Source organism: Hemiscyllium ocellatum, chromosome 1 (genome assembly GCF_020745735.1).
Source record: "Hemiscyllium ocellatum isolate sHemOce1 chromosome 1, sHemOce1.pat.X.cur, whole genome shotgun sequence".
Lineage (NCBI taxonomy): Eukaryota > Metazoa > Chordata > Chondrichthyes > Orectolobiformes > Hemiscylliidae > Hemiscyllium > Hemiscyllium ocellatum.
The window spans coordinates 43,893,814-43,920,198 of NC_083401.1; the positions used below are offsets into that span (position 1 = coordinate 43,893,814).

The 26,385-nt window shown below is 40.9% G+C and overlaps 1 protein-coding gene across 1 annotated transcript in view; it reads left to right on the forward strand.

Annotated features, from left to right (window-relative positions):
* The window catches only part of dcc (DCC netrin 1 receptor), a 990,886-nt gene extending 967,268 nt beyond the window's left edge, over positions 1-23,618 (forward strand). The window contains exons 29-30 of the mRNA XM_060825544.1: positions 22,606-22,745; positions 23,462-23,618. Coding sequence (XP_060681527.1) covers positions 22,606-22,745; positions 23,462-23,551 — 230 coding nt within the window. The 3' untranslated portion in view covers positions 23,552-23,618. The remainder of the gene's footprint in view (positions 1-22,605; positions 22,746-23,461) is intronic.
* The last annotated feature ends 2,767 nt before the right edge of the window (positions 23,619-26,385 follow it).

A 26,385-nucleotide genomic window follows, 5' to 3' on the forward strand; every position in this document is an offset into this window, starting at 1 on the left:
TCAGCTTTTGCTTTTGCTTCACTTACCCCTCATACACAACAGTTATTACCCTTGTTACTACCTCCTTTCAGACTAGCAAGAACTGCTACCTGCCTGGACACTGGTGAAAGAGCAGGACGTGGAGAAAGAGGTTAAGAGTAATAACTATCACTCACATTCATGCGTGCAAGCATCAGCTCAGACACTGACTTTTCTCACACTTTAGAGATTGTATTCAAAGCAGGATCTGCACAGGATGAGTTGTCAGGTTTGTCTGACCTACAGCAGGGGCGGGGGCAGAGAAAATTATATTATAGGCACCAGCTTGCCCAGAGCCTCAGGTCAAACACAGGTTCTGTCGCAGAAGACTCAGATGAACATTTTGACATGGTGGATTGCAGAAAAGGCTGATTTGTATGCACAATGAAATCTTTGGCAAGTTGGACAGTCTGCCAGTATGCCTACCCACATTGATCATCAAGTAATGTTGAGTCAGCTTGGTGCTGGACTGGGTAAAGAGTTTGGTACACATAGTTTGCAACTTGGAAATGATGGCCAAATTCATTGCACCTCAGTAGATCCAACTGGGTTTATACCCATCCAGATACCTGCTTTCAACAGAGAGCTGGGAATGCTGCTACGCTCCATACTAGTGGAATGTGGCTGCATAGAGGATGCATCTGCCATGCCTTCCTGTGGATGACAGTACTTGTGATCTCATCACCGTCGTTCTGCCAGTGTGCCTACTGTTGCTGCAGCTCAGAGAGCCACTGCCAAGGCTGAGATGTGACACATGTAAGTATTGGTGTGCAGTCAATCAGCAATGGCAAAGCCAGCAGTCACTGTAAAGTCAGATACATATTCTGCCTGTTTCCCTCAGGTGACAAAGAATGCTGAACCTGGGTAACCTCTTTGATGCAACAGCTATCTGGGACAAGTTAAAGAAATTGGCATATGGCTGCAGTCACCTTCACAGTCACTCCAATGCTAACCATGAGCTGGTGTAGGTTCAATTTCCACTTCAGAGGTTTGAAAATATTGAGAGTGCCAGATGGAAAGGCTACAAGAAGGTTCAGTTCAGGATGAAAGAGCCTTACCAGTAGAAGTGCTCTTTACTAGCCTTAAGGTAGTCAAAGCAGGTGGAAAAAGTATTGTTCTTTTTCTTAGAGTTCAGTGAGAAAGGTCATTGTGTTAGCCTGTCTGTGTGTCTCAGGAAGATACTGCATGTGGTGAATGTGCAGAAATTCATAGCAAGGACATGTCTCCTGAGTTTGTCAAAGTAAGAAATTTTAGGGTTAAGATGAATGTCTGTCAAAGATACTGTGGCGACAAAGGTTGAATCTTTCTTTCTTTGCTGTTTTATGTCAGACCTTTTCAAATTGTCAATGTACCTTTATTTCTTTTCTTTTGTGTGACAATCTTTGATGTTCTTTTTCAAAAGTTCATTGGCAGCCTCCTGTGAATATTAGCAGCAGATGCATGGGAACACCACCTGTAAGTTCCCCGATAAGCCATACACCACCCTTACTTAGATATATATTACTGTTCTTTAATTTTTGCTGGGGTCAAAGTCACGGAAGCTCCTTTCTAAGAGCACTGTGGGTGTACTTAGATCCCAAGTTTAAGAAGATATCCTACTATCACCTGCCACAGATCCACAGATATGTGAAGAACATTGCAGGGTTGACTAGGTAATATGTGCCTTTGTCACGTACAATACCTCAATAGATGCTGAATGCAGCTTAATTAATCAGTCTCTCTTTTAAACAAGTGAAATATAGATCCAGGATAGCCAAAATGGATTATATATTTATTCAACACCTATGAAATCAGTGCAAGTAATGATTCAGTGCATTTCATTTCAATGGGGACTAAGCTTCCATTTATCTCTCATTGACGTTCAAGATTACTTGCAAGATTGACCAGGTTTCCACTTGCCAGGAATGTTATTAGTTGATGATGTAGTAAAAAATGCCTCATCCATCAAAGGTTTTCTAAGAATGTCCAAGTGGCCTATCATCATTTTAATAAATAGGTTTTTAAAAATTCAGTTATTCCAAATAAACAAATTATATATTCTTATGGACCAGCTCAGGAGCATGGAACTGGGATGGCTTGATTTTAATCTCCTGTTCATTGCCTTAGATAAGCAGGATGAGGTTAAATGAGAAATGCTAAAATTAGAGCTCTGAGCCATCATGTTTCTGGTGGGTGTACGACAATAACGACAACTTTGATCAACTCCAATGCACCCACTGAAAGCCAGCTGGTGGTGTAATTAAGGTTTCACCATTGATAAGCTTTTGAACACAATATAATTCTGAGATCTAGTGATGGAAGCAGATATAAACCATTGGCAATTAACACTAGTAACTAAAACCTTGATGAACTTGCTTCACACACATATAGACAGACAAACAAATCGGAAAAATACATTATTGGAGGTAAAAAAATCAAACTGGAAAGTCTTTGGTTTCATAGAAATCATAGAATCCCTGCAGTGTGAAAGCAGGGATTGGGCCCAACAAGTCCACACCAATGCTCCGAAGATTATCCTACCCAGGCCAATTCCCCTATCCCTAACTAATTCACCTAATTTACACATCTCTGAACACTATGGGCAATTTAGCAGGCCAGTTCACCTAACCTGCACATCTTTGGATTGTGGGAGGAAACCAGAGCACCCAGGGGAATCCCAAAGACACAGGCAGAATGTGCAAACTCCACACAGACAGTCACCCGAGGCTGGAATCGAACCCAGTTCCCTGGCACTGTGAGATGGTATTAACCACTGAGCCACTGTGCCATCCCGATTCCAATGTTGAACTGTTCATACTTCAGTTAGTCAGGAGTTTGGTATTCAGTTGTCATTCTCTGGAACTTTCTGCTGGTTTGTAAGGAGTATGGATTGACTGATTTAGTTGGAAAATATCTCCGATTTGTTAAATCCAATGTCATAGCTTACAGCAACTGTTGCAGGAATGGTAACTGGTTTTCTCCAAGGTTAAACTGAGTTTATTTTACTGCAGAGAACAGGCTGTTTCTGTTGGGGAGAACAACAATGCACCTTCTGACTCTCTCTCTCTCTCTCTGTCTCTGTAACTTGTTTGTAGTTCAAACCTGCTCAGTTTGTTGAGTATCAAGCAACTTCATCTTGGCTCCTGATTGTCTTCACATTGTAGAGTCCCATTGCCACACTAAAACAAAGATCACAATACATATCAAAATCTTTACTTTGAAGTTATGCAGCCATCCTGGTAAATCATTAAGTTTTTTTTAAGTCACTTTTCCTCATTGCAGTCCTCACTTTTTGAAAACATAAAAATGAATACACTATTTTTGCATTCTGAACCCACCTTAAACATTACTATTTATTAGTCCATTATTGTCTATTTCTCCCAAACATTTGTCCATCTTTTCTAATGCCACATGCTTGTTCATGTTCCCCTAAAATGCTATTTTAAACCATCTTTAAAGCACAAGTAAACTGCCCTAAATAACAATGGGATATTAGACCCTTCTTTGTTGAGGTGCAGAGTCTCCAGCCACATATTCATCTGCTCTGTGCTTTTATTTCTATGCTCACAAGTGCATCCACTGGAAATAAACCAGAGATTACTACCTGTGAAGTGGTTACGAGTGTCCTTCCTAGCTCCCTAAAATCTCTGCCTTGAAATTAATACAGAGATTCAGTGCATTATAAATAATTTTAAAGAATGTAGGTGAGCAGAGAAACCCTGCTACCCATATACACACCACCTTAAAGATTGCTAGGGAAGTAGCAAAGATAGTTAAAAGAAAGCGAGGGATTAAACCATAGCAATGATGCTGAAATGTTTTAAAATTTTTATTTGGACCTCAGCTGGAGTATTGTGGACAGATATGGGTTCCACAATTTAGGAAAGATGTAAAAACATTGGAAAGATTGGAGAGAAGGTTTGCTGGTATGTTACTAGAGATGAAGAAGTTGTGTTTTGAGAAAGGTTAATAGTGAGCCACATTGCTGTGGGTCTGGAGTTACACATAAGAAAGGCCTGAAGGATATGAGTGCATCAGATGTGTTTTCATGACAATCAATTTCAGGTCACATTAATGAGGATAACTTTTATTTTCCGATTTAAGAACTGAATTTAAATTCCACCCACTTCCAGAGTGGGATTTGAATCCATGTTCGAAACCTTACAACATGACATTGAGGAATGTCAGATCAGCCACGATCTTATTAAAAGATATAGCAGGCTTAAGGAGCCAAAAATGGCCCACTCCTGTTTCTATTTCTTATGGTCTTATGGTTTAACATTAACCTATGGTTCTAGGTTTCAAGTCCAGTGACATTACCATTACACTATACGGAATCTTGCCAGGGATCTGGGACTTGGGTTATGAGTTGAGGGTGGAAAAGTTAGACTGTTCTCCTTTGAATTGATGTAATCCAATAAAGATAGTGGTAGGTTTTCATTGAGTAAATAGCTGAAAAAAAAATTCTCTGTTGAGTGGGTCAATAAGGCCATGCATTCAAAATCTTTGGATAAAGACTGAGAAATCGGTCAGGTGGAAAATGATTTCACTCAGAGAGTTCTGCAAGTTCATGTAGAACACTGTGTATGAGAAAGTGATGGACACTGATTCCAGATGTAATTGAAAAAAACAATACATCATGCCCTTGCAAAGTGTGAACAAATTGAGAGTGAAGACATTTTTCATACATTTACTGCATCACTGTGTTTTCACTTGAAATTTTTTTGTCATTTGTCAGCAAATCAGGCTACACAGCAGCTTCCTCAATTATCTCAAGACTCCACCTCAATCAAGTTTGTGGTTGGATCCCTCTGTGAGTCAATTCTACCTGATTTTACTGTATGTTCACCCAAACTACTGATACCCAATTACACATTACCAATTACTGTTCTTATATAATCACCACCAGTGAGTGCAGTATCAGGAACAACAAACATGTACTTCTTAGCTGTGTGAGACCCCCAGTGAATCGAGCTATAAGTCACAGACAGGAGAGTGGATGGCCCATTCAGCAACAGCTTTGGGAGGTCTGCCTAGTTTTAATAGGAGTAAATCCCAGCTTAAATGGCTGACAGGTCACTCAGAGGCGCGATTAAAGTGGTGCTGGAAAAACACAGCAGGTCAGGCAGCATCCAAGGAGCAGGAAAATTGACATTTCGGGCAAAATCCCTTCATCATTCCTGCTGTGCTTTTCCAGCATCACTCTAATCTTATCTCTGATCTGCAGCATCTGCAGTCCTCACTTTCACCTAGGTCACTCAGAGGCTACCTGCCAGCCTAATAATGGGCACTGAGCATTGAGCATGGGGTACAAGAGTGGCTCTGGTGCAGTAGTAGATTGGAAAAAGATAGACTTCAGCCAGTGGATTGTTATATTCCCCTTGTGGAGCCTGAAGGAACATTTGGGTACCACAAATGAAAGTATTCAAATGACTTGAAAAAGCATCTTTGTTTTTCAAACCTGGTTAATGCAGTCAGTGTACTGCCTGTCCCTCATTGCTCTTGAGAGCGTGGTGGTGAGCTACATCTTGAACTGCCACAATCAATATGGTATGAAACATGGGGGAGGGTGGGAGGGGGGTGGGATACATCACACCCAATAACCTGGTGAGCTCAAGTGCTCAGGTTAGAGGAGGAGTAGGAGGTCTATGCCAGGAGTAAACTTTGGAGCCATGATTTCTCTCTCTGCCTCTGATGAATGTGGACCCACAATGCTATTAGAGAGGGAATCCTTGGATTTTATTTCAGTGACATGGAATAAATTGATTGTGTGGGACTTGGAGGGGAATCTGATAGCGGTGATTATCTCATTTTTGCTCCAATGAACATTCAGCTTTCTTGGGTCAGTAAAATTAGTTAAACCAAGTTCCGTAAGGTGATGGAAGGTGTCACCAACAGTGTAATCAAGCAGCACCTGCTCAGCAATCATCTGCTCAGTGACATCCAGTTTGTGTCCCACCAGTTACCACCACTGAATCCCCCATTATCAACATTTTGTAGCTTATCATTGACCAGAAACTCAACTGGACTCACCACATAAACACGGTGGCTACCAGAGCAGGACAGAGGCTACTATGGCGAGTAATTCACCTCCTGATTCCCTAAAGCCTATCCACCATCTACAAAGCACAAGTCAGGAGTGTGATGGAATACTCCCCACTTGCATAGATGAGTACAGCTCCAACAACACTCAAGAAACTTGACACCATCCAGGACAAAGCAGCTCGCTTGATTGGCACTACATCCACAAGCATCCACTCCCTCCATCACTGATGCTCAATAGCAGCAATGTGTTCTTTCTACAAGATGCAGTGCAGAAATTCATCAAGGATTCTCAGACAGCACCTTCCAAAACCACGACCACTTCCATCTAGAAGGGCAGCAGATACAAGAGAACACCAACAATAGCAAGTTCCCCTCCAAGCCCCTCAGCATCCTGACTTGGAATCATATCATCAATACTTCACTGTCCCAGAATCAAAATCCTGGAATTCCCTCCCTAAAGTTAATACGAGTCAACCTATAGGACAGGGACTGCAGCGGTTCAAGAAGGCAGCTGGCCAATACCTTCTCAAGGGCAATGAGTGAAGAGAAATAAATTCTGGCTTAGCCAACGATACCCCTATCCATGAATGAATGAAGAAAAAAACCTCACCTACACAATTTCAAGTTTATTGCTCAAGCATTAAAATTGTATTATTGTGGTAACTAAATAATCTGCTTGGAATGAATGCTTCACATTGTCTTAGCCCGTTTAATTAGTCTATTTTCTGGACAACTAATACATAGATTACAAGATAACAGGAAGGGGATAAAATCTGCTGAAATTAAGTGCATCTAATCAGCACAGGTAATGATTTGGTGAGCTTTGATTATATAGTCATTTATCTTACTCTGGCAATTTGGTATAGTCGAGAAAGCAATTCCTTGTATAGAAGGGATATCTTTATGCTGCATCTGTTGTATTAACATGTGCTGTCTTTTTCTGATATTAAATTGTATTTCAGTAAATCTTGCACCTAACGGAAACCTTTTCACTCTTGCTTCGATCAATAAGCATGACAGAATTCAAAAGCACTTCAACTAGTGTTGAGGAATTGAGTTTTATTTTCCCACCTCACACACTACAAAATGATCCAAATAGTCTCAACTGTGGCTCAAATGCACAAGAAGTCAATTCATTCGTGTTCAACTTTATTGTCAGAAAGTTCTTTATCCTTGATAATCTAAATCTTTCATTACATTCCCCCATCACAACCCCCCCAACTTATTATCAGAATGTCTGGAGCAGTTTCACAAATCGCATACACAGGCAAATTCCTAATAATTCAGATTCTGTTGACTTACTATCTTTTCTGATCTTTTGCAATATCAATGAAATCTGAGGCTATACCATGTTACAACTGAGCTGCTGATACAGAGCTCAGCCTTGAGAATTTTTATGAGGAATCCAAGCATCGAGGTCAGTTCTCAGAATAACCTGTTAAGGGCTAAATTGTGTAGATTCTCCTGACCTCAGCATCTATATAGCCCAGATGCAATTCTGATTTAAATTTATCAAGTATACTTTGTAGCATAAATTTTGCTGAGCTTTATCTAAACACTAATGGGGTACAAATGTTACTGGCTAGTTCTTCTTGAGAAGGTGACAGTAAGCCTGCTTGAACTGTGGCAATTTATCCGGTGGAGTTACTACCACAGTCGTATTGGATAGGGAGTTTCAGGATTGTTGGCCCAGTCATAATGAAGGAAGAGTTACAGATATGGAAGTCAGGTTGATGGAGGGAAATGCTGAGCTGATGGCTTTCCCATTCACCTGTTGCCCATTGCCTTGGATGCTGGCATGTGGGTTTGTGAAACTGTCAAAGAAGCTTTGATGACTTTCTGCAGTGATTCTTGCAGTTGACGCATATTGAATCCACACTGCACCAGCGTGGAAGGAATGGATGCTTATGCTCGTGTTTGGACTGTCAATGAAGTTGAAGGTAAAGGTGGATAGCTTACTCACTAGCTAGGGGATGCAAAATTATTGAGGATATTCAAGAATATACAGTTTGAAGTTAAAATCAGATCATCCATGATCTTATTGAGTGGCAGAGCAGACTCAAAGTGGGCCTACTCTTGCTCCTTGTTCATATGCTTATATATTTGCAAACTCCCAGCAATGTTAGGGAGCCAAGGATGGAGTGAGAGGGAGGAATTGAAAGAAATTAGTAAATTGCTTAGTAAATTGTGCCTGGAAAATTAATGGGATCGAAGGATGACAAATCACAATGGCCAAATAATCTATATTCTAGAGTACTGAAGGAAGTGGCACTGAAAATATTAGACACATGGGTTCTGAAGAACGGTCGCTGGAAACGTTTACTCTGATTTCTCTCCATAGATACTGCCAGAAATTGTTCCAGCAATTTCTGTTTTCTTTTTCAGATTTCCAGGATTGCGGTTCTTTGATTAATTTTGCATACATTGGTGGTTATCTTCCAAACTTCTACAGACTCTAGAGCAATTCCTACAGATTGGAGGGTAGAAAATGTAACACTGCTATTTGAAAAGTGAGGGACAGCAAAACAGAGAATTATAAGCTATTTAGCATAACCTCAGAAGCGGGGAAAATGCTCGAGTCTATTATAAATGATAACATTTGCCTTGGAAATTATTAAGAGAATTGGTCAAAACCAGCATGGATTTATGAAAGGCAAATCATGGCTTTTTTGAGGATGTAACTAATAGAATAGATAAAGGGGAACCAGTGGGCCTGGTGTATTTGGATTTTCAGGAGACCTTTTATAAGATCCCTCATAAGAAATGAATGCACATAAAATTGAAAGTAATTTATTGACATGGATTGAGAATTAGTTGACAGACAGGCAAAAGAGATTGGAAGTATATTAATCTTTTTCTGAGTGGCAGGCAGTGATCATTGGGTATTGGAAGGATCAGCATTTGAGCCACAACTATACATAATATATATAAATGAGTGAACCAAAAGCAATATTTCCAAAATTCATGAAGGCATAACACTGCATGGGTTTGAGTTATTGGGAAATGCAAGGAGACTTCAGGGTGATTAAGACAAGTTAAATGTGTGGGCAAATACACAGCAGATGGAGTACATTATGGATAAATGTCAAGATATACACTTGTGAAAAACAGAAAGGAAGCGTATTATTTAAGTAGTGATATATTGGGAACTGTGAAGGTTCAAAAGTTGCCCTTGCATACAGGAGCAGTAAACAATTTGAAATGCAATTAAATAGACAAGCAGTGTAGGATTTGAGTTGAGAATTTAGGATGCCTTACTGCATTAATAGAGAGCCTTGTTGAAACCATACCTGGAATATTGCAAAGTCAGAAGTCACATGCCACCAACTTATAGTACAACAGGTTTATTTTAAATCAGAAGTTTTCAGGATTTCAAATAAACCTGCTGGGCTATAACCTAACCTAGTGGGTGGCACAGTGGTTAGCACTGCTGCCTCACAGCACCAGGGACCTGGGTTCAATTCCCGCCTCAGGCGACTGACTGTGTGGAGTTTGCACGTTCTCCCCGTGTCTGCGTGGGTTTCCTCCGGGTGCTCCGGTTTCCTCCCACAGTCCAAAGATGTGCGGATCAGGTGAATTGGTCATGCTAAATTGCCCGTAGTGTTAGGTAAGGGGTATATGTAGGGGAATGGGTGGGTTGCGCTTCGGTGGGTCGGTGTGGACTTGTTGGGCCGAAGGGCCTGTTTCCACACTGTAAGTAATCTAATCTAATCTAAAAAAACCTGGTGTCGTGTGACTCTGACTTTGTCCATCTCAGTCCAACAGCAGTATCTCCCCATCATATTGAAAGCAGTTTAATGTCCCTATCTAAGAAAAAAACACATTTGCCAAAGAGGAAGTGCAGTGGAGGTCACTAGGCTGATAGTGGGGATGGCAAGTCAGTTCTGTGAGGAGAAATTGATTCAAATAGGTCTTCATTCAGTAGGGTTTAAAAGGATGAGAGGGTATCTGATTGAAAGGTATAAATAGGGCTGGACAAATTAGATGCAGGGAAAATGTTTTCCCTGACTGGGGAGTCATATTTTCAGAATATGGAGTAAACAATTTAGGACTGAGATGAGGAAATATTTCTTCCTCAAAAGGAAAGTGAATTTTTGGAATTCTCTACCACAGAGTAACATGGAGACTAAATGAGTGAATATATTCAAGAAAAAGATGAATGTTCTTTTTAATTTTAAAGGCATCAAGGAGAAAGCAGTAACATGGCATTGAGTTGGAGATTAGCCATAATCACAGTAAATGATCGAGTGTACTTGAGGGGCTGAATGGCTCCTCTTCCTCCTCAATGTCAAGTTTCTATGTTTGTTGTGGTGCATCTTGGAGATGGTACACATTCTTGTCACTGTGTATCAGTGATGGTGGAAGCTATTGTCAGATGTTAGGTGTTAGAGGAGGTGTCTGATGGAAAGAAATGGAGTGAGGTAAAACTGCCTGCACTCCTCACCTACTGGGTTCTGTAGGACACTGAAAAACAGATGTAAAGCAGGCAAGAGACCCCAGGAATCCAGGTATACCAATAATCCTATAATACGAACAGGAAATTCAATTGCATTTTAACATAGATTTGAGAAAGGAAAGTTTTCTCACCAGGCGATACAATAACCTGCCAGAAAGGAACAAGAGAAGGAAAAATCATTCCTCTGATGAGCAAGAAGGATCAGCACTGTCCTTGTTTTTGGAATCACTCTTGAAATTCCATCCTTGCCATTTATCTGCAAAGCAGATGGGGGAGTGCAGTAGGAGTTGTTTGGGGGTGGGTGGGGGTTCGGAGAGATGGTGGTATTGGGTGGGCAGTGATGTGAAGGATAGCCTGATTATCAACTCCAGGCAGTTGCTCTGCCTGAATGGAAAGCAGACTGGCAAGATTTAAATGAGGCCCTATCACTGGTCAGAATCATTGAATGCCACTTGCTGACACTGGGTATGGCAGTTCAACTTAACTGAGTAGTTGCCCCATTCCGTGGTAAGATCCACCCTTTTATCTTTTCAATAGGGCTGCTGCTTTATTTATTCTTTAGCCACGGACCCGGTTGGCGAAGGCTATGTTTATTATCCATCCTTACTGTCCAACTTGCTCTTGAAAAGGTGTTGGGTATGATATTAGCCTCCCCTTGTGCCTACTGTGATGAGATCAGCACCACTCTTGTAGATTCTGACATGGTCAAGAAGGTGGTAGCTGAAAATGTGTTGCTGGAAAAGCGCAGCAGGTCAGGCAGCATCCAAGGAACAGGAAATTCAACGTTTCGGACATAAGCCCTTCATCAGGAATCCTGATGAAGGGCTTATGCCCGAAACATCGAATTTCCTGTTCCTTGGATGCTGCCTGACCTGCTGCGCTTTTCCAGCAACACATTTTCAGCTCTGATCTCCAGCATCTGCAGACCTCACTTTCTCCTCCATGGTCAAGAAGGTCCCAGTTCTGTCTCACCCAACAGAAAGTGGTCAGCTTGCTGTGGTTAACACGGTTCTTATTATTTCTATGGATGATACAAGAATAACTGTTGTTAGAGCTACACGTTAAGATCAATAACCTGTTGCTTTTGCTCAAGTAAAAAGAGCCCACTTGCAGAAAGAAGTTTTTCCTCCCGGTGTGTTTACTGGTACTGCACAATGTAATGAAAGGAAAATTACTCAGATCTATAAGGGACATTTCATGACTGGAAAATATAGAATCTCTACAGTATGGAAGCAGGCTACTCGGCTCATCAAGTTAGCATGGCCAATCTACCTAACTAGCATATCTTTGGATAAAAGCAGTGACTGCAGGTGCTGGAAACCAGATTCTGGATTAGTGGTGCTGGAAAAGTGCAGCAGTTCAGGCAGCATCCGAGGAGCAGTAAAATCGACGTTTCGGGCAAAAGCCCTTCATCAGGAATACAGCCTGATGAAGGGCTTTTGCCCGAAACATCGGTTTTACTGCTCCTCGGATGCTGCCTGAACTGCTGTGCTTTTCCAGCACCATTAATCCCAGCATATCTTTGGACTGCGGGAAGAAACAGGAACTCCCAGAGGATACTCACACAGGCATGGGGAGAACGTATAAAGTCCACACAGACACTCACCCGAGAGTGGGATCAAACTCGGTCTCTGGCACTGAGAGGCAGCAGTGCTAACCACTGAGCCACTGTGCCGCTGTAAACTATCCAGAAAGAATATTTTAAAGCACCTGACAGTCAATGAACGACTTTGAAATGTGACCACTATCGAGTGTATAATTTGTAAAGTTGTGTCAATAGCATGGTTGAACCATATAATTGAGATGTAATTGGATCATACCTTCCATGTTACCTTGGATAAAAAAAATGCCATTGTTCCCAGAGAACAATGACATGTATTTTATTTTAATATGAATAGCCATAATCATATCATTTGGTAGAGGAGGATTAAGGATCTGAATAGTCTATTCCTGCTCTCCATTCTTATGTTCTCAATGTTTTCCTTCATGGAATGTGGGTATTGCTGGCTCGGCCAGTACTTATTGGCCATCCCTAATTAGCCTTGAGAAGATGGTCGTGAATCACCTTCTTAAACCCCTGCAGTCCATGTAGTGTAGGAACACCTAGAGGGCAGATAAGGAGGGAGTTCCAGGATTTTGACATTGAAAGAACTGTGATATATTTCCAAGTCAGGATGGGAGGGACCTGGAGAGAAACTCAGGATAGCGAAGGAGTTCAACTATGTCCGATTGTGGTTTGACACATCTGTGTGAAAGCTCTCCCAAATTTGCCTCAAAGACCCACCCAAAGAGGACTTAGCAGGATTGGCAAGGCTAGCTGTGTTATCATTTCTAGTGCAAGGGTTGATGCTGAGCGATCCATCTGGTGTCATTCTTCTTTGTTATTTTCTGTAACAGTTTGATACAACTGAGAGGCTCGCTAGGATATTTTCGAAGGCAGTTAAGAGTCAATCTAACTGAATGCAGTACTGCTATAGAGTCTGTATACAAATATCCCCCAAGAGAGCAATTGTATAGCTAATTTCTGATGAAGGGTGTCCTAAACATTCACTAACTTGCTTTTCAGATGTGAATTGATTTGATGTGTATTTCCAGCATTAACCATCACATGCACAAATTTAAAACTCAGCTTTATAGATTTTTTTTGGCTAAGGGATATCGAGGGAGTTTGAATGAACAGTGATGAATGAAGTTGAGGTACAGATTACCAAGGATTTAATCAAGCAGGCTAGAGAGACTTTATGGCTTGCTTTTATTAATATATCCCTAACCACAATCCCATGTTTCTCTTGGTTTATGCATTCCATGCTCTCCTCCTGCTCCCTGCTAAATTAATGCAACAGTGAAAAGCCAACCATGTATGTCAAGATGTATAAGCAACGCAGCAGTAAATGTGTTGATGTATTAAATGCCAGCTTGCCTGTTGTCAGGCAAAATAACAATTTCAAAAGGAGAGAAATTTATCCTCAAGGAAAGTTAATTTGTAAGATTTTAATTGAAGGTGGCAAAAACCATTCTTCATTTTATTTCCTGTTTTTTTGCCCCAGACAGACTAGAATTACAATCCGACTCACTTGCTGAGGAAGAGTCGATGACGTTGTTTCTTGAGTACCCTGCCAGGCATTTCAGAAAGCCAAATGGAATTGAAAGTGCAGTAAATTATTTTGAAAGTGACAAGAACAAACTAGATTGGCAGGTTAGGGACTCAAATCTTGACATTTAGATTACAAAGCAAACTCTGGCATATGATAAAATGCTGTCACCTCAGCTGAAACCTTTCACCCTAGAAGGTTAAAAACTGGATCCATTGTGATGAGTAAGTAGGGGGGTTTGAGAGGATGGATTCTACTCCATAGATTGAGATTGACTTAGAATGATTTCTGATGATTTTTTTCACTCTTTTATCTGGAACCTGTGTCCACTGTTACTTGCACAGGGATTAATATAGAATAAATCATAGAATCCCTACAGTGTGCCAACAGGCTATTTGACCCAACAAGTCTACACTGACCGTCTGAAGACAAAGCTTCTCACCACCATTACCATTGGTAAACCACGGCCAAGAGGGGAAAGATTTCAAAAGGATCTCTAAGAGGCAACTACTTCACACAGAGGGTGGTGCATGTATGGAATGAGCTTGCCCCACATGCGGAATCAGGAGGAAACAGACACTCTACCTACAGCCCTCTTTCCTGACCTGATTCTCTGGCCACATTGCCTGTTCCGGAATCAGGGAGAGTAAATTCCACTCATAGCTAGGGGAAATCAGAAACCGAGGTGCAAAAGTATATCCCACCACATTCTGTCACAGTGTATAAGAAGCTTCAAAAGGTGCTGCAAAGTGCAGTGGCAGTGTCCCTGCCTCTGGACCAGTCAGCCCAATTTCAAATCCCACCTGATCCAGAGGTTTGTTAGAACATGCCTGAGCAGGTTTATGAGAAAATATTTATAAGAGTGCTCCTTGTGGTGTTCCCTGTTAAAGAGAAAACTTGTTCAGACCCCACAATGAATTGATAATTGTGCTGGTAACACAGAATAGGAGAGCTCAGAATTGCTGGCTGATCCTATCAGACAGGAGGAGAGCTGAAGCATCTTCACATGGAAGGCTGTAAATCCTTCTACTCTGGAAGGCTGTGAGTGCTCACTATAGAGGTCAATTCAAGACCATGATCAATAGACTTTTCTTTGACATAAAGGGAATCAAGTGACACAGAGTTAGGTTGGAACAGTGCAACTGAGTTAAAAGATCGGCCATGATCATGATCAAGATGTTGGCAGAAAATTTTATGTTCTGATGTAAATCCTACAAAACAAATGTACAGTTATTTTGTAAGCAGGAAGGGATACCCTGTATTTTCTGTGTTCAGGATCTATATAATTTGGCATATGGAGAGGGAACAGGTTTTCTGCTGCTTGTAGGCTTGCATTTTAACCCACATCATCTGTTTGTACCCACCTGTGTTAAATTATGCAGTCACGAATCACGTTTCCAACAAAAGCTTTCAGCAAAATAAAATTAAATCACACAATTTCTGCGACTTTAAATGTCAATATTAGTCAGTCAAAGGCTGTCTCTGTCGTTTTACACCAAATTAAATCAAAAGACTTTGAGTACCAAAATAATATATTTGTCACTTCTCAGTCACACACAATATTTTTCAGTAGAATTTAAGGAAATGCATTTCCACAGTTTGAATGAGCATCAAGGCTTGCCTTGTGATTTTCTCAAATATTTGTGTTTGATTATATATATAAGGTAATATATGTAGTCGACAGTTGTATAATAGACATTAAAATTACATTCATATTTATTAAAGAGTAAAGTCTATGTAGGAATTCAATTTTTTTTTCAGTTGCCTGTCCTGATGCATTTTCTAATGGCACTATTGCCAGAGGCATCCTATTCCTATGACAATATATAACAAAATCAAAAAGACATTAGTGCCTTCAGTGACATGAAGATTCATTTCACAAAATATTTTGCAACCCTCCCCCCCACCCATAATATCAATGTGGTGAAAATCCGGACAACCCTGTCAAAAAAGCAGCATAATTTGAAGAAATCAGTTGTAAGTCAGGAAATGTTTGTCAAATCATTATGGGGACTTTCTACAATCTTGCCATGCATAAAGAATTTTTTGGAGGATTCCGCTCCCCCCTATTTAAAGTTGAACTGACCATGAGAGACAATTCATGGGATGGAGGTAGGTTCATCGTGCTGAATGGAGTATTCTTTCCTTTGACTATGTTATGTCCTGGTCCTCCTCAGACAGAAATAATCACACTTTAGATTCAAAACGCTAGAGCTGCATCACATTGTCATTCTTACTGTTCTCCAGGTGGCTGATGGATTGTTGACTTGGACAGATCTTTTTGAGTCAAGAGATGATGTGGGGTCTTGGCCACTGACTACAGAGCTGGCAAGACCTCCACAATGTCAGGGGCTCCACTCAGCTGATAAAGTGGGCGGCACAGTGAGGCACCCTGCTGCCTCACAGTGCCAGAGACGTGGGTTCAATTCCCGACTCAGGCGACAGACTGTGTGGAGTTTGCACATTCTCCCCGTGTCTGCGTGGGTTTCCTCCGGGAACTGCGGTTTCCTCCCACAGTCCAAAGATGTGCAAGTCAGGTGAATTGGCCATGCTAAATTGCCCGTGGTGTTAGATAAGGGGTAAATATAGGGGTATGGGTGGGTTGCGCTTCGGCGGATCAGTGTGGACTTGTTGGGCCGAAGGGCCTGTTTCCATACTGTAAGTAATCTAATCAGAAGTTGAGCCTGTTTACTCTGTTGCTCTCTCCCCAGATGCTGCCAGACGTGCTGAGTGTTTTCAGCATTCAGATTTCCATCACCCGCAGTAATTCGTTTTAGGGCAGTGATGTCAATGTTGATTTGTTAATAATGGAGATGCAATCGTGTGATCTGACCAAATGACTTCCATGACGTAAACCACGGTGACATCAGTAAAGGGCTCAGATAAAAGACAATTCACTTCTTCATTTAGCTATCATAACACTGGTCTGACCTTTTCTAAATGCCTGCTAATTTGCACATCGAAGTCATTGACAGTGCCTGGAAGAAAACCTTTACCTCTTTCTGTTTCAGAGCAAATTAAATGCTTCGTTGCAACTTTGGAATTATCTTTCTTGAAATGTAACATTTTCCTGTGACATTATAAGTGTACTCTGTACATTCAGTGGATTTTTTTTTGATATGCAAGATTTAATCTATTTATTCTCTGTCAGCAGATTGGTGCTGAATGAAGAAATACAGCTGCTTAAATTCACATAGTGTCAAGTCTATTATCATGATTGAATGTGTCTTATCTGCCATAATTATAACAGATTACCAGAATAATTTTGCATTTTAGTCAATACAGGTTGCCTGGGTATTTTGTGGTGTTGTCGTTCTAATTAGTAAACGAACAGATAAATGTTGCATTGGTGAAATTCAACATACAAAAGGATTCTTTCTGTGGCTGCGTGCCGAGCCCTGTAAATGAATAGGATGTATTCTATTCCACAGTGCTTTCTGAGTAGGGATGGAGAGGATGAAGGGCTTTTGCCCGAAACATCAATTTTCCTGATCCTCGGATACTGCCTGACCTGCTGTGCTTTTCCAGCACCACTCTAATCTAAACTCTGGTTTTCAGTATCTGCAGTCCTCACTTTTGCCTAGCCCTTTCTGAGTAGGTATATCAACTATAAACCCAGATTAAGATTGAGCTGGTGAAGAATCAAATTCCAAGCAAGAAATCAACAAATTGAAGAAATCATTGTAGCCCTTCCCCATCTGCAGTTCAGTCTGCTCTCTGATTTGCAGGAAGAGAGAATGTGTGAGCAGAAACTGTAAATGCAAAATACTTTGCTCCCAGGCTACCAGCAGCACACCTTGCTATATCCAGAAACAGTCCTCCATTTCCTGAGACAGCTGCACTTCCTGAAAGGGTTGGCAAACCCTCAATGAGTCTTGGGGTCCAACCTTTATGATGTTTCTGCCTGTCTCCTTTTCAGGAAAATAGTTGCATCATGGTAATGTCCTTGTATTAGTCATCCAGATACTCATGTTAATGCTCTGGATATCCATGTTCAAATCTCACCTTGACAGCTAGTGGTATTTAAATCCAGTAAAATCTAGAATTGTAGACTCAGCCTTAGTAATGGTGACCAGGATTTATCATTGATTGTCCTAAAATATCATCGTGGAGTAAGTAATGACGGCAGACGCTGGAGAATCAGAGTGGAAAAGTGTGGCACTGGAAAAGCACAGCAGGTCAGGCAGCATCCGAGGGGCAGGAGAGTCAACATTTCAGGCATAAGACCTTCTTTAGGATTCCTGATGCTCAAAATGTCAACTCTCTAGCTCCTCAGATGCTGCCTGACCTGCTGTGCATTTCCAGCACCACCAGTTTTGACTCTAGAATACCATCTGGTTCACAAAAGTCCTTTTGGGAAAGAACCCAACCATCCTTACCTAGTCTGATTTGTATGTTACTCCAATTCATCCTTGCCAATGTGGTTGACTGCCCTTGTCATAGTAACTTTTGATAATCTCCACATTGATGATTTTGATCAGGCTCGGTTGTTTGAGTGCCAGTAATTGGGTACAACTTAAATGCAGCTAATCACAATATACAGATATAGGTATATTTTATGCTCTGCAGAATCACAGGTGTCATTTCTGGTGACATAGCCCAAGAAATTCTGGGACCTGTGATTTTTTTCCATCCTTGCAGGGTATAAATTTCCATGCTGGTTACTACAGCCTGTATTACTAAGTGCATTTGATGCAAAAAAGTTTAACTTGATGTTTTGTTAAGACCTAAATTGCTCCTAATCAGAGTTGCGATTTCCCATTTGTCACAGCATGCTGTGCCTTCAGCCTGCTGATTTGTCATGCATGTACAGAAACACACATTGCAGAAGGAGGTTATGAAGTAGGCAGAAGCACTTGTAATTCAATCTTCTCTTTTCTTCAATTCTACTTATATTTTTATGTTTCTTTTTCCTCATAATTTTGTATTTCTTACTCTTCTTGTGTTATTAGAACGTGGTCAGGATGCCATAATTAAAATAACACATATGGATTGTGAAAATAAAATTCCCAGGAAACCCACTAGAATTTAAATATTAATAAACAGTTAGTGGGATAGAAATATGATAGAAGAGCATATATGGAAATGGCTTTTAAAAAGCACTCACTGCAAGCAGGAAGCAATGTTGCAATATGCCAGCAAATGTTTCTGCTGATCATTGGCATACTTTCTAGGAATGACCAAGGCAATTTGATTCTGCATCTCTGAAATTAGCACCTATCTGTACCAGCAGCATACATCCCACTTACTTTGGGCATGGCCATCATAAAGATCTTTCTATGTATGGCCATGGAAACAAAAATCATATACATGTCAAAACATTGACGGATGTGTGACTTGGCAGGCCCAACATTTTGAGCTGGATTTTCATCTCCCAATGTGAATCAGATTGAGAAAGCCTGAACTTGGATTTTTATTAAGCCTGAAAAATCAGTTTTCTCCTGCCTTCCTGATCTTACACCACTTTTGTGTAGCCTTTGCATAGATTAAATATGCTTGGGTGCAGCACATTCAACCACTAGTAAAGTTAGATCATATGGGATTCAGGGTGAGCTTGCCAATTGGATATAAAATTGGTTAAACAGTAAGAGATAGAGAGTGATGGCTTTTCATGTTGGAGGCCTGTTACCAATGGTGTTCTATAGGGATCGGTGCTTGGTCTATTTTTGTTTGTCTTTTTTCTAAATTATTTAGATGAGAATATGGAAGATATGGTTAGCAAGTTTGTGCATGCCACCAAAATTGGCAGTATAGTGGACAGTGAAGAAGATTATCTAAGATTGCAAAGAGATCATGATCAATTGGATCAATGGGCTGAGGAATGGCAGATTGAGTTTAATTTGGATAAATGTGAGGTATTGCATACAGACAAGGGCAAGACTTACACAATTAATGGTAGGACCCTGGATTTCAGGTATATAATTCTTTGAACTGTGTTGCTGGAAAAGTGCAGCAGGTCAGGTAACATCAAAGGAGCAGGAGAATCAACGTTTCAGGCATAAGCCCTTCCTGAATTTGTTTTTAATGCAGTGATGCATCACAAGGATCTAATGTGCAAATGTAAACTTACCTTCACATTGATCAACATTTAGTAACTGTTATCATAAATTAACCTACATGTCCAAAAGAAACATGGCTTAAGTCTACATGGCTTAAATCAACAGACAACACTGAAAGTTAAAACTACCCTGCTTTTGGAATTTGAAAGAAATTTCTGCATGGTCCGCTGTCCAGTTTTTAACAGGCACTCTGCATTGAAAGAGAAATGAAACAACATTCTTCCCTGTCAGCTACAGAAATGTAGCTGGAGACATTGTTAACACCAGCTGTGGCCATTGTGAACGCTTGGCTGGGTTTCAAAATTTGTTGGCTTCAGTTCAACAGGCATCTATTGATTATTGATTTGACTTATTATTAGCACACATATTGAGACAGAGTGAAAAGTATTGTTTTGCATACTAACCAGGTGGAGGCAGATACAATTACAACATTTAAAAGGCATCTGGATGGGTATATAAATAGGAAGGGTTTGGAGAGATATGGGCCAAACAGAGCCGTAGGTTCATTGAGATGTACAACACGGAAACAGATCCTTCGGTCGAACTCCTCCATGCCAACCAAATATCATAAACTAATCTAGTTCCATTTGCCAGCACTTGGCTCATATCCCTCTAAACCCTTCCTATTCATATACCCATCCTGATGCCTTTTAAATGTTGTAATTGTACCAACCTCCACCATTTCCTCGAGCAGCTCATTCCATACACGTACCACCCACTGCATGAAAAAGTTGCCCCTTAGGTCCCTTTTAAATCATTCCCCTCTCACTCTAAACCAATGCCCTCTAGTTCTGGAGTCCCCCACCCCAAGGAAAAGACCTTGCCTATTTACCCTATCCATGCCCCTCATGATTTTACAAACTTCTATGATCAGCCTCAGATTATCCAGGGAAAACAGCCCCAGCCTGTTCAACCTCTCCCTATAGCTCAAATCCTCCAACCCTGGCAGCACCCTTGTAAGTCTTTTCTGAACCCTTTCAAGTTTCACAACATCCTTCTGATAGAAAGGAACTAGAATTGCATGCAATATTCCAAAAGTGGCCTAACCACCCTCCTGTACAAATGCAACATGATCTCGCAACTCCTGTACTCAATACTCTGACCAACAAAGGAAAGCATACCCAACGCCTTCTTGACTATCCTATCTACCTGCAACTCTACTTTTAAGGAGCTATGAACCTGCACTCCAAGATGTCTTTGTTCAGCAACACTCCCAAGGCCCTGCTAAGATTTGCTTTCCCAAAATGCAGCACCTCACTTTTATCTAAATTAAGCTCCATATATCCCTCCTCAGCCCATTGGCCCGTCTAATCAAGATTGCATTGTACTCTGAGGTAACCTCCTTCGCTGTCCATTGCATCTCCAATTTTGGTGTCATCTGCAAATTTACAAACCGTACCTCCTATGTTTACATCCATATCATTTATATAAATGACGAAGAGAGTGGACCCAGCACCGATCCTTATGGCACACCACTGGTCACAGGCCTCCAGTTTGAAAAGCAACCTTTCACCACCACCACCCTCTATCTTCTACTTTGAATCTAATTCTTTATCCAAGTGGCTAGTTCTCCTTGATTTCCTTGAGATCTAACCTTGCTAACCAGTCTCCCACTGGGAACCTTGCCGAACAATGCAAGCAATCGGGGCTAAGTTAGTTGAGAGTATCTGGTCGGCATGGACAAGTTGGACTGAAGAGCTTGTTTCCATGCTGTACGTTTCAATGACTTGATAAATCGTACCTTATGTAAATACTTCAGAGTCATAGTTCAGAATGCAGAATATTGTGTTGCAGCTACAGAGAAGGTGCAGAGAAATATCACCTTTGATACATGAGAGGTCAATTTAAAAGTCTTATAAAAGAAGACTTGAAGCTTCAAATAAGCTCTGAAAACAGTTAAACATCTTTAATGCATCTTTTTCTCTTACAAGCAATGACAGCAACTTCTATAATCATGGTTGTTTCCCCACTGGAGTTGTTTTCTTTCTTAGCATTAATGATAGGTGTTTGAGTTAAGTTTTTAAAAAGATTTTTAGACAGTTCAATGTTATTCCAATAATTTAAGATGATTTCTATTGCTTTTACATTACTTCCGATGATTGCACATAGTGACAATTGTATCATTGAATATGGAGGGCACAGAGGAGGGGTATGGAGTTGGTGACTTGCAAAATCATTGGGGTGGTTAAAGGTTAAAAAGTGAGAATTAGACCGATTTTAAACCAGCTTGGGAGCTGGGCTGTTTGTTGGAGAACTGAACCATGCCTTCTAACCAGCCTAACTTTCCACTTGCACCCCTCACACATTCCTTCATTTGTGATTTTAACCTGCCCAGTGTATCCCTGAGCTGGCAGGTCAAGATCTGTTTTCAGAAATGCATGAGAATCTCGAGCACATCATTGTGAACAATCTGAATGTGTAGAATTGGAAGCAGAAAAGATCCTAGCCCTCTCTTTCAGGTACCGAGAATAAAGCTCAGTCATCTTCTGCCCACCTTCCACTGTGAGAGCCCCATTGGACAAGCCCTGAAGGCACCCTCATAACTGGCCTGGTCTCAGTGGGTGCCAATTGTGTCTTGTGATTTTCCATTGGGCAGGTAGATGTGCAGGTTAAGGTGATGGGGTGTCTTCAGGTTCCAATCATGGGCTTTTAATTGAGCTGTGTCCAGCTGAGCTACTACCTTCTGCTACATGTATATCTGTGAAGTACTCTGGAATAACAAACAGAGCGAAAACTCCACAATCCACCTCCTGTGGGAGTGTCTATCCCCACTTCATCCAGGTTTGTGTGCTCTGCTGATCCCTCACTTAAACATTTTGCAGCTTCCAGTTCTAATTGGGATGCTTTACAAGTCTGACTTTGTGTGTGCAGTTATTTATACAATTGTATTGACTGACTGGCAATTGAGGATTACATGTCATCTAACTGTAGCCTTTTTTGCGACTTTTGATCGCAGGTTCTAATCTTACGCTGAGTCATGGTAAGACGGCCTCACTGGGACTGGCTGGAAAAGCGAGATCGCCGCTGCTTCCTGTTTCCGTCCCAACAGCCCCAGAGGTCACAGAGGAGAGCCACAGGACAGAGGATCATTCTAATGTAAGGTCAATAGAATTAGTTACATTTTTAAAGCAAAACAACTGATGCTGGAAGACAAAAATAATGGCATTGTTGCTTCACATGTTGGTAGCATTTGCCCCTCGTAAAAATACAGTTGATATCAGCATTCTGTCAGAAGGATGACATTTCTCTGTGGCTGCTTTTATTCATAGAATACAATAGCGACAGATTTAACAATATCAGGCAAGCAAGGATACAGTATGTGATGGACATTTGTTTAGCAGACAAGGCTACAAATTGAGTGCTTTTTTCCTGTTCAGTCAGAGTTTAAAAACACTGTCACATTTCAAGTATAGATATTTCATGTTACTGAGGCTCACCAATTGCAAATTTACTTGGAAACCAAATTAAACATCTCCATTCACTAGCCAAGATGTCACCATCCAACTTGCCATTGTTCAATATTCCCTATGCTTAATATTTTGTATAAAACAGTATCTAGGATAGATCTGAAAATGTAATTTTAAAAAAGCCTAAAATGGTGAATAGTACAGATCCTCTTTTCATCTCATGTCATGCTATAATTTGAGTTTAGAACTGAGTTGCACTTCGAGAGTAATAAGTAAACAACAGTATTTCAACTAGTTCTGACAGGTTTTGGTTTGGGGAAAGTCTTTCGTTGTACTGTTTTATCTTTTCCACATTTCAGAATGTCTGCACAGTGTAAAACATGGCTATCATGTTTCCTCATTCAGGTGTATGAGCAAGATGACTTGAGTGAGCAAATGGCCAGTCTGGAGGGCCTAATGAAGCAGCTGAATGCCATCACAGGTTCGGCATTCTAACCACCACCACCACCCGCTAGAGACAAATCAACCAGGAGCCAGGCACTATGCCAGTATTTACCTAATGACCTTGGGACACCTAGTGTGCCCCCTTCTTCAACAACTTACAGTTCAAACAAGAAAATTCCTCAAAAACACATTGTTCTGTTGGCAACTATTCCATTGTTCATCTGTATATACATACTGTTTTAGAGTAATGCACTGGAGTTTTGTTAGTGACTGGTTGAACATTTCACTTGCAACTAGGCCACTCTTCCAGAGATTATGCTAATTTTGAACAAGATTAAGGGTGAACGGTCGACATGGGGTTGAGAGGGAGTGGGATGGGGATGGGGGGAGAGGGGGCTGGAATTACATTAGCAGTAATTTGGAGTTGGTGAGCATGCTCTGTCAGTGCATTTCAGGAAAATGCTTCTTCCACAACATGGACAGTCAAATGCATGTCGAGTGGAGTTTATAAACACACTCCATTGGTGATCTAATTCAGCTTGTGGGAAGAAAAACCATAGTGTTTAGATGAGTCTCAAGATTCTTGCTGGCCATGCACAATTAGGGAAGAAACAGGACAATTTCATACTAGCCCCTAAATGTTGGTTACTAAAAAAAAAGTTATGTTAGGGAAGTGTTAATGTGAGACAGTACTTTAAATTATTCACTTCAGTTAGGCAGCTTATATTTAAAAATTCCATCCAGAGAACAGCCTGAGACAGTATCATTAAATACACACTGCAGGCGATAAGGAATCAAAACTTCTGCTCAACTTCGTTGTGTGTGTTTGCGGCCCTGTTTAAAATGAAACCATCATGGATGTTTTATTGATCTTTGAAGAAACCAATTGTTTTTCTCCTGCTTATTTAATAAGAGTGAAAGTAATTAACATGGCAGATGTAGCACAATGTTCAGACTTTTGGAGCACCCTTGGTTAAATTATCTTAATGGGGACATGTTGTTCGATATATGTCCATGATGGATTCATTATTCAAATGCAGATTCTTTGAGGATTAATTATACTTGCTACGTAATTTGATCACAAAATTGTAACCATCAAAGTTTTGGCAATTTTTTTTTTGTCTATCTAACTGGATCATTTTGTGCGCCAAGCATTTAAGGTTGTGGATTTACTGTGGGAATTGTGAGGCTAAGAATCATAGCAGATCCATGGTTTAGCATGTCAGCATCTTGTCAACTGTTACAGTTCCTCTCATGTGTTGCTGCTATATGTTGCTTGCTTTGATCTGTAAGAAAGAGCAGCAATGCATAAACTGTAAAACCATGTTTTGTTTGTCTGGGTGTCACTAAATCTGATCCCATCATCTATATCAAAATACATCCCTCAGACAATGTTGCCTTGTCAGTGAATCAACCTTTTGTCAGAATCACATATCCGTGACCTCATGAGTTTCAGTGAAATATCATAACCTGATGGGAATAAAAAACAAGAAAGATGTTTTGAATCAATAAAATTGCTAAGAGAGAAATCAATTAAAGCTGTAGATGTTACAAGTGTTTAGACTACTGGAGCAGCCTGGCCAAATTAGCTTAATGGCAGCAAAAGATGCATCTTCTAATTCTTGTTATAATTAGATATTGGCTGTGATGGGTTCGTTATTTAACTCGGATAGGAGAGACATCACTGCAGCTGCCTCAATGGGAAGGATGGGAATGTAGTTGGAATCAAGGCTGACACTTGCTGTGGATAACAAAAGTAGAAAAAGGGCCAGTGGCATGAAGGGACAAAGAAGCAAGAAATCATGAGGCAAGGGTATCGGAGATCATCCAACATGCAGGATTTGCAACAGGCTGTATCATCTCAACCGGATAATGGAGCAGCATGTGAGGAAGCTACATCATCTATTCTTGCAAAAACTGGAAACACACAAGACTACCTAGAACTGTGAACTTCTGTATTGATGACTGTTTTCAGGCTGTGACAGGTGATGTTAGCAACTTTGGTTTGTTTTTTCTGCCCCTGTGATTATCAATCCAATGATTGATGTCCTCTTTCGAAAGGAGACAACACTTTCCCAGGGGAGGCTATTGTTCAGAGGGAGAAAGCTGTCAGATTACATTGCTGGATTTCTTCAGGTTCAAGACCATACTGTCTGCACACACACAGCTTTCTGTTGTACCAGTTGAAAAGCAGCAACGTATACTCAGTAAAGCCAGCAACACTTCATAACTGGAAGGGGTTCCCTTCATTCAATATTCACTATTTCATGACCAGAGGCTGTGAACAAAATACCTCTGAGCCCAATTTCGAAATCATACAATCCCTATAGAGTGGAACTAGGCCATTTGGCCCGTCAAGTCCACACAAACCATCTGGAGAGCATCCCATCCAGACCCACCAAGACCCTATCCCTGTACCTCCACATTTCCCCTGGCCAATCCATGTAGCCTGCACATTCCTAGACACTATGGACAATATAGCATGGCCAATCCACCGAACCTGCACATCTTTGGACTGTAGGAAACTAGAACACCCAGAGGGGACCCACGCAGTCACAGGGAGAATGTGCAAAGTCCACACAGTCACCCAAGTGTGAATTGAACCTGGGTCCCTGGCATTGTGAGACAGCAGTGCTAACCACTGTGCCACCCTGGCAGATAGGACTTATGATGTCTTCAACACTCCATAATATTCTTTACCTGTCAACCAAGTCAATGGCTCCCTCATTGCAGACAAGGATATCCCTTCTGCAGCTGGGTGAAGTACCTGGCAGGAACCTAGATACAAATACAGAAGCCTGTGCATCAAGCCCACAAGAACAAGAGTCTCCAAATGAACAAACCAGAAGCTCTCAAGCAAAGGTCCTTGGACTAAAGCAATGGTG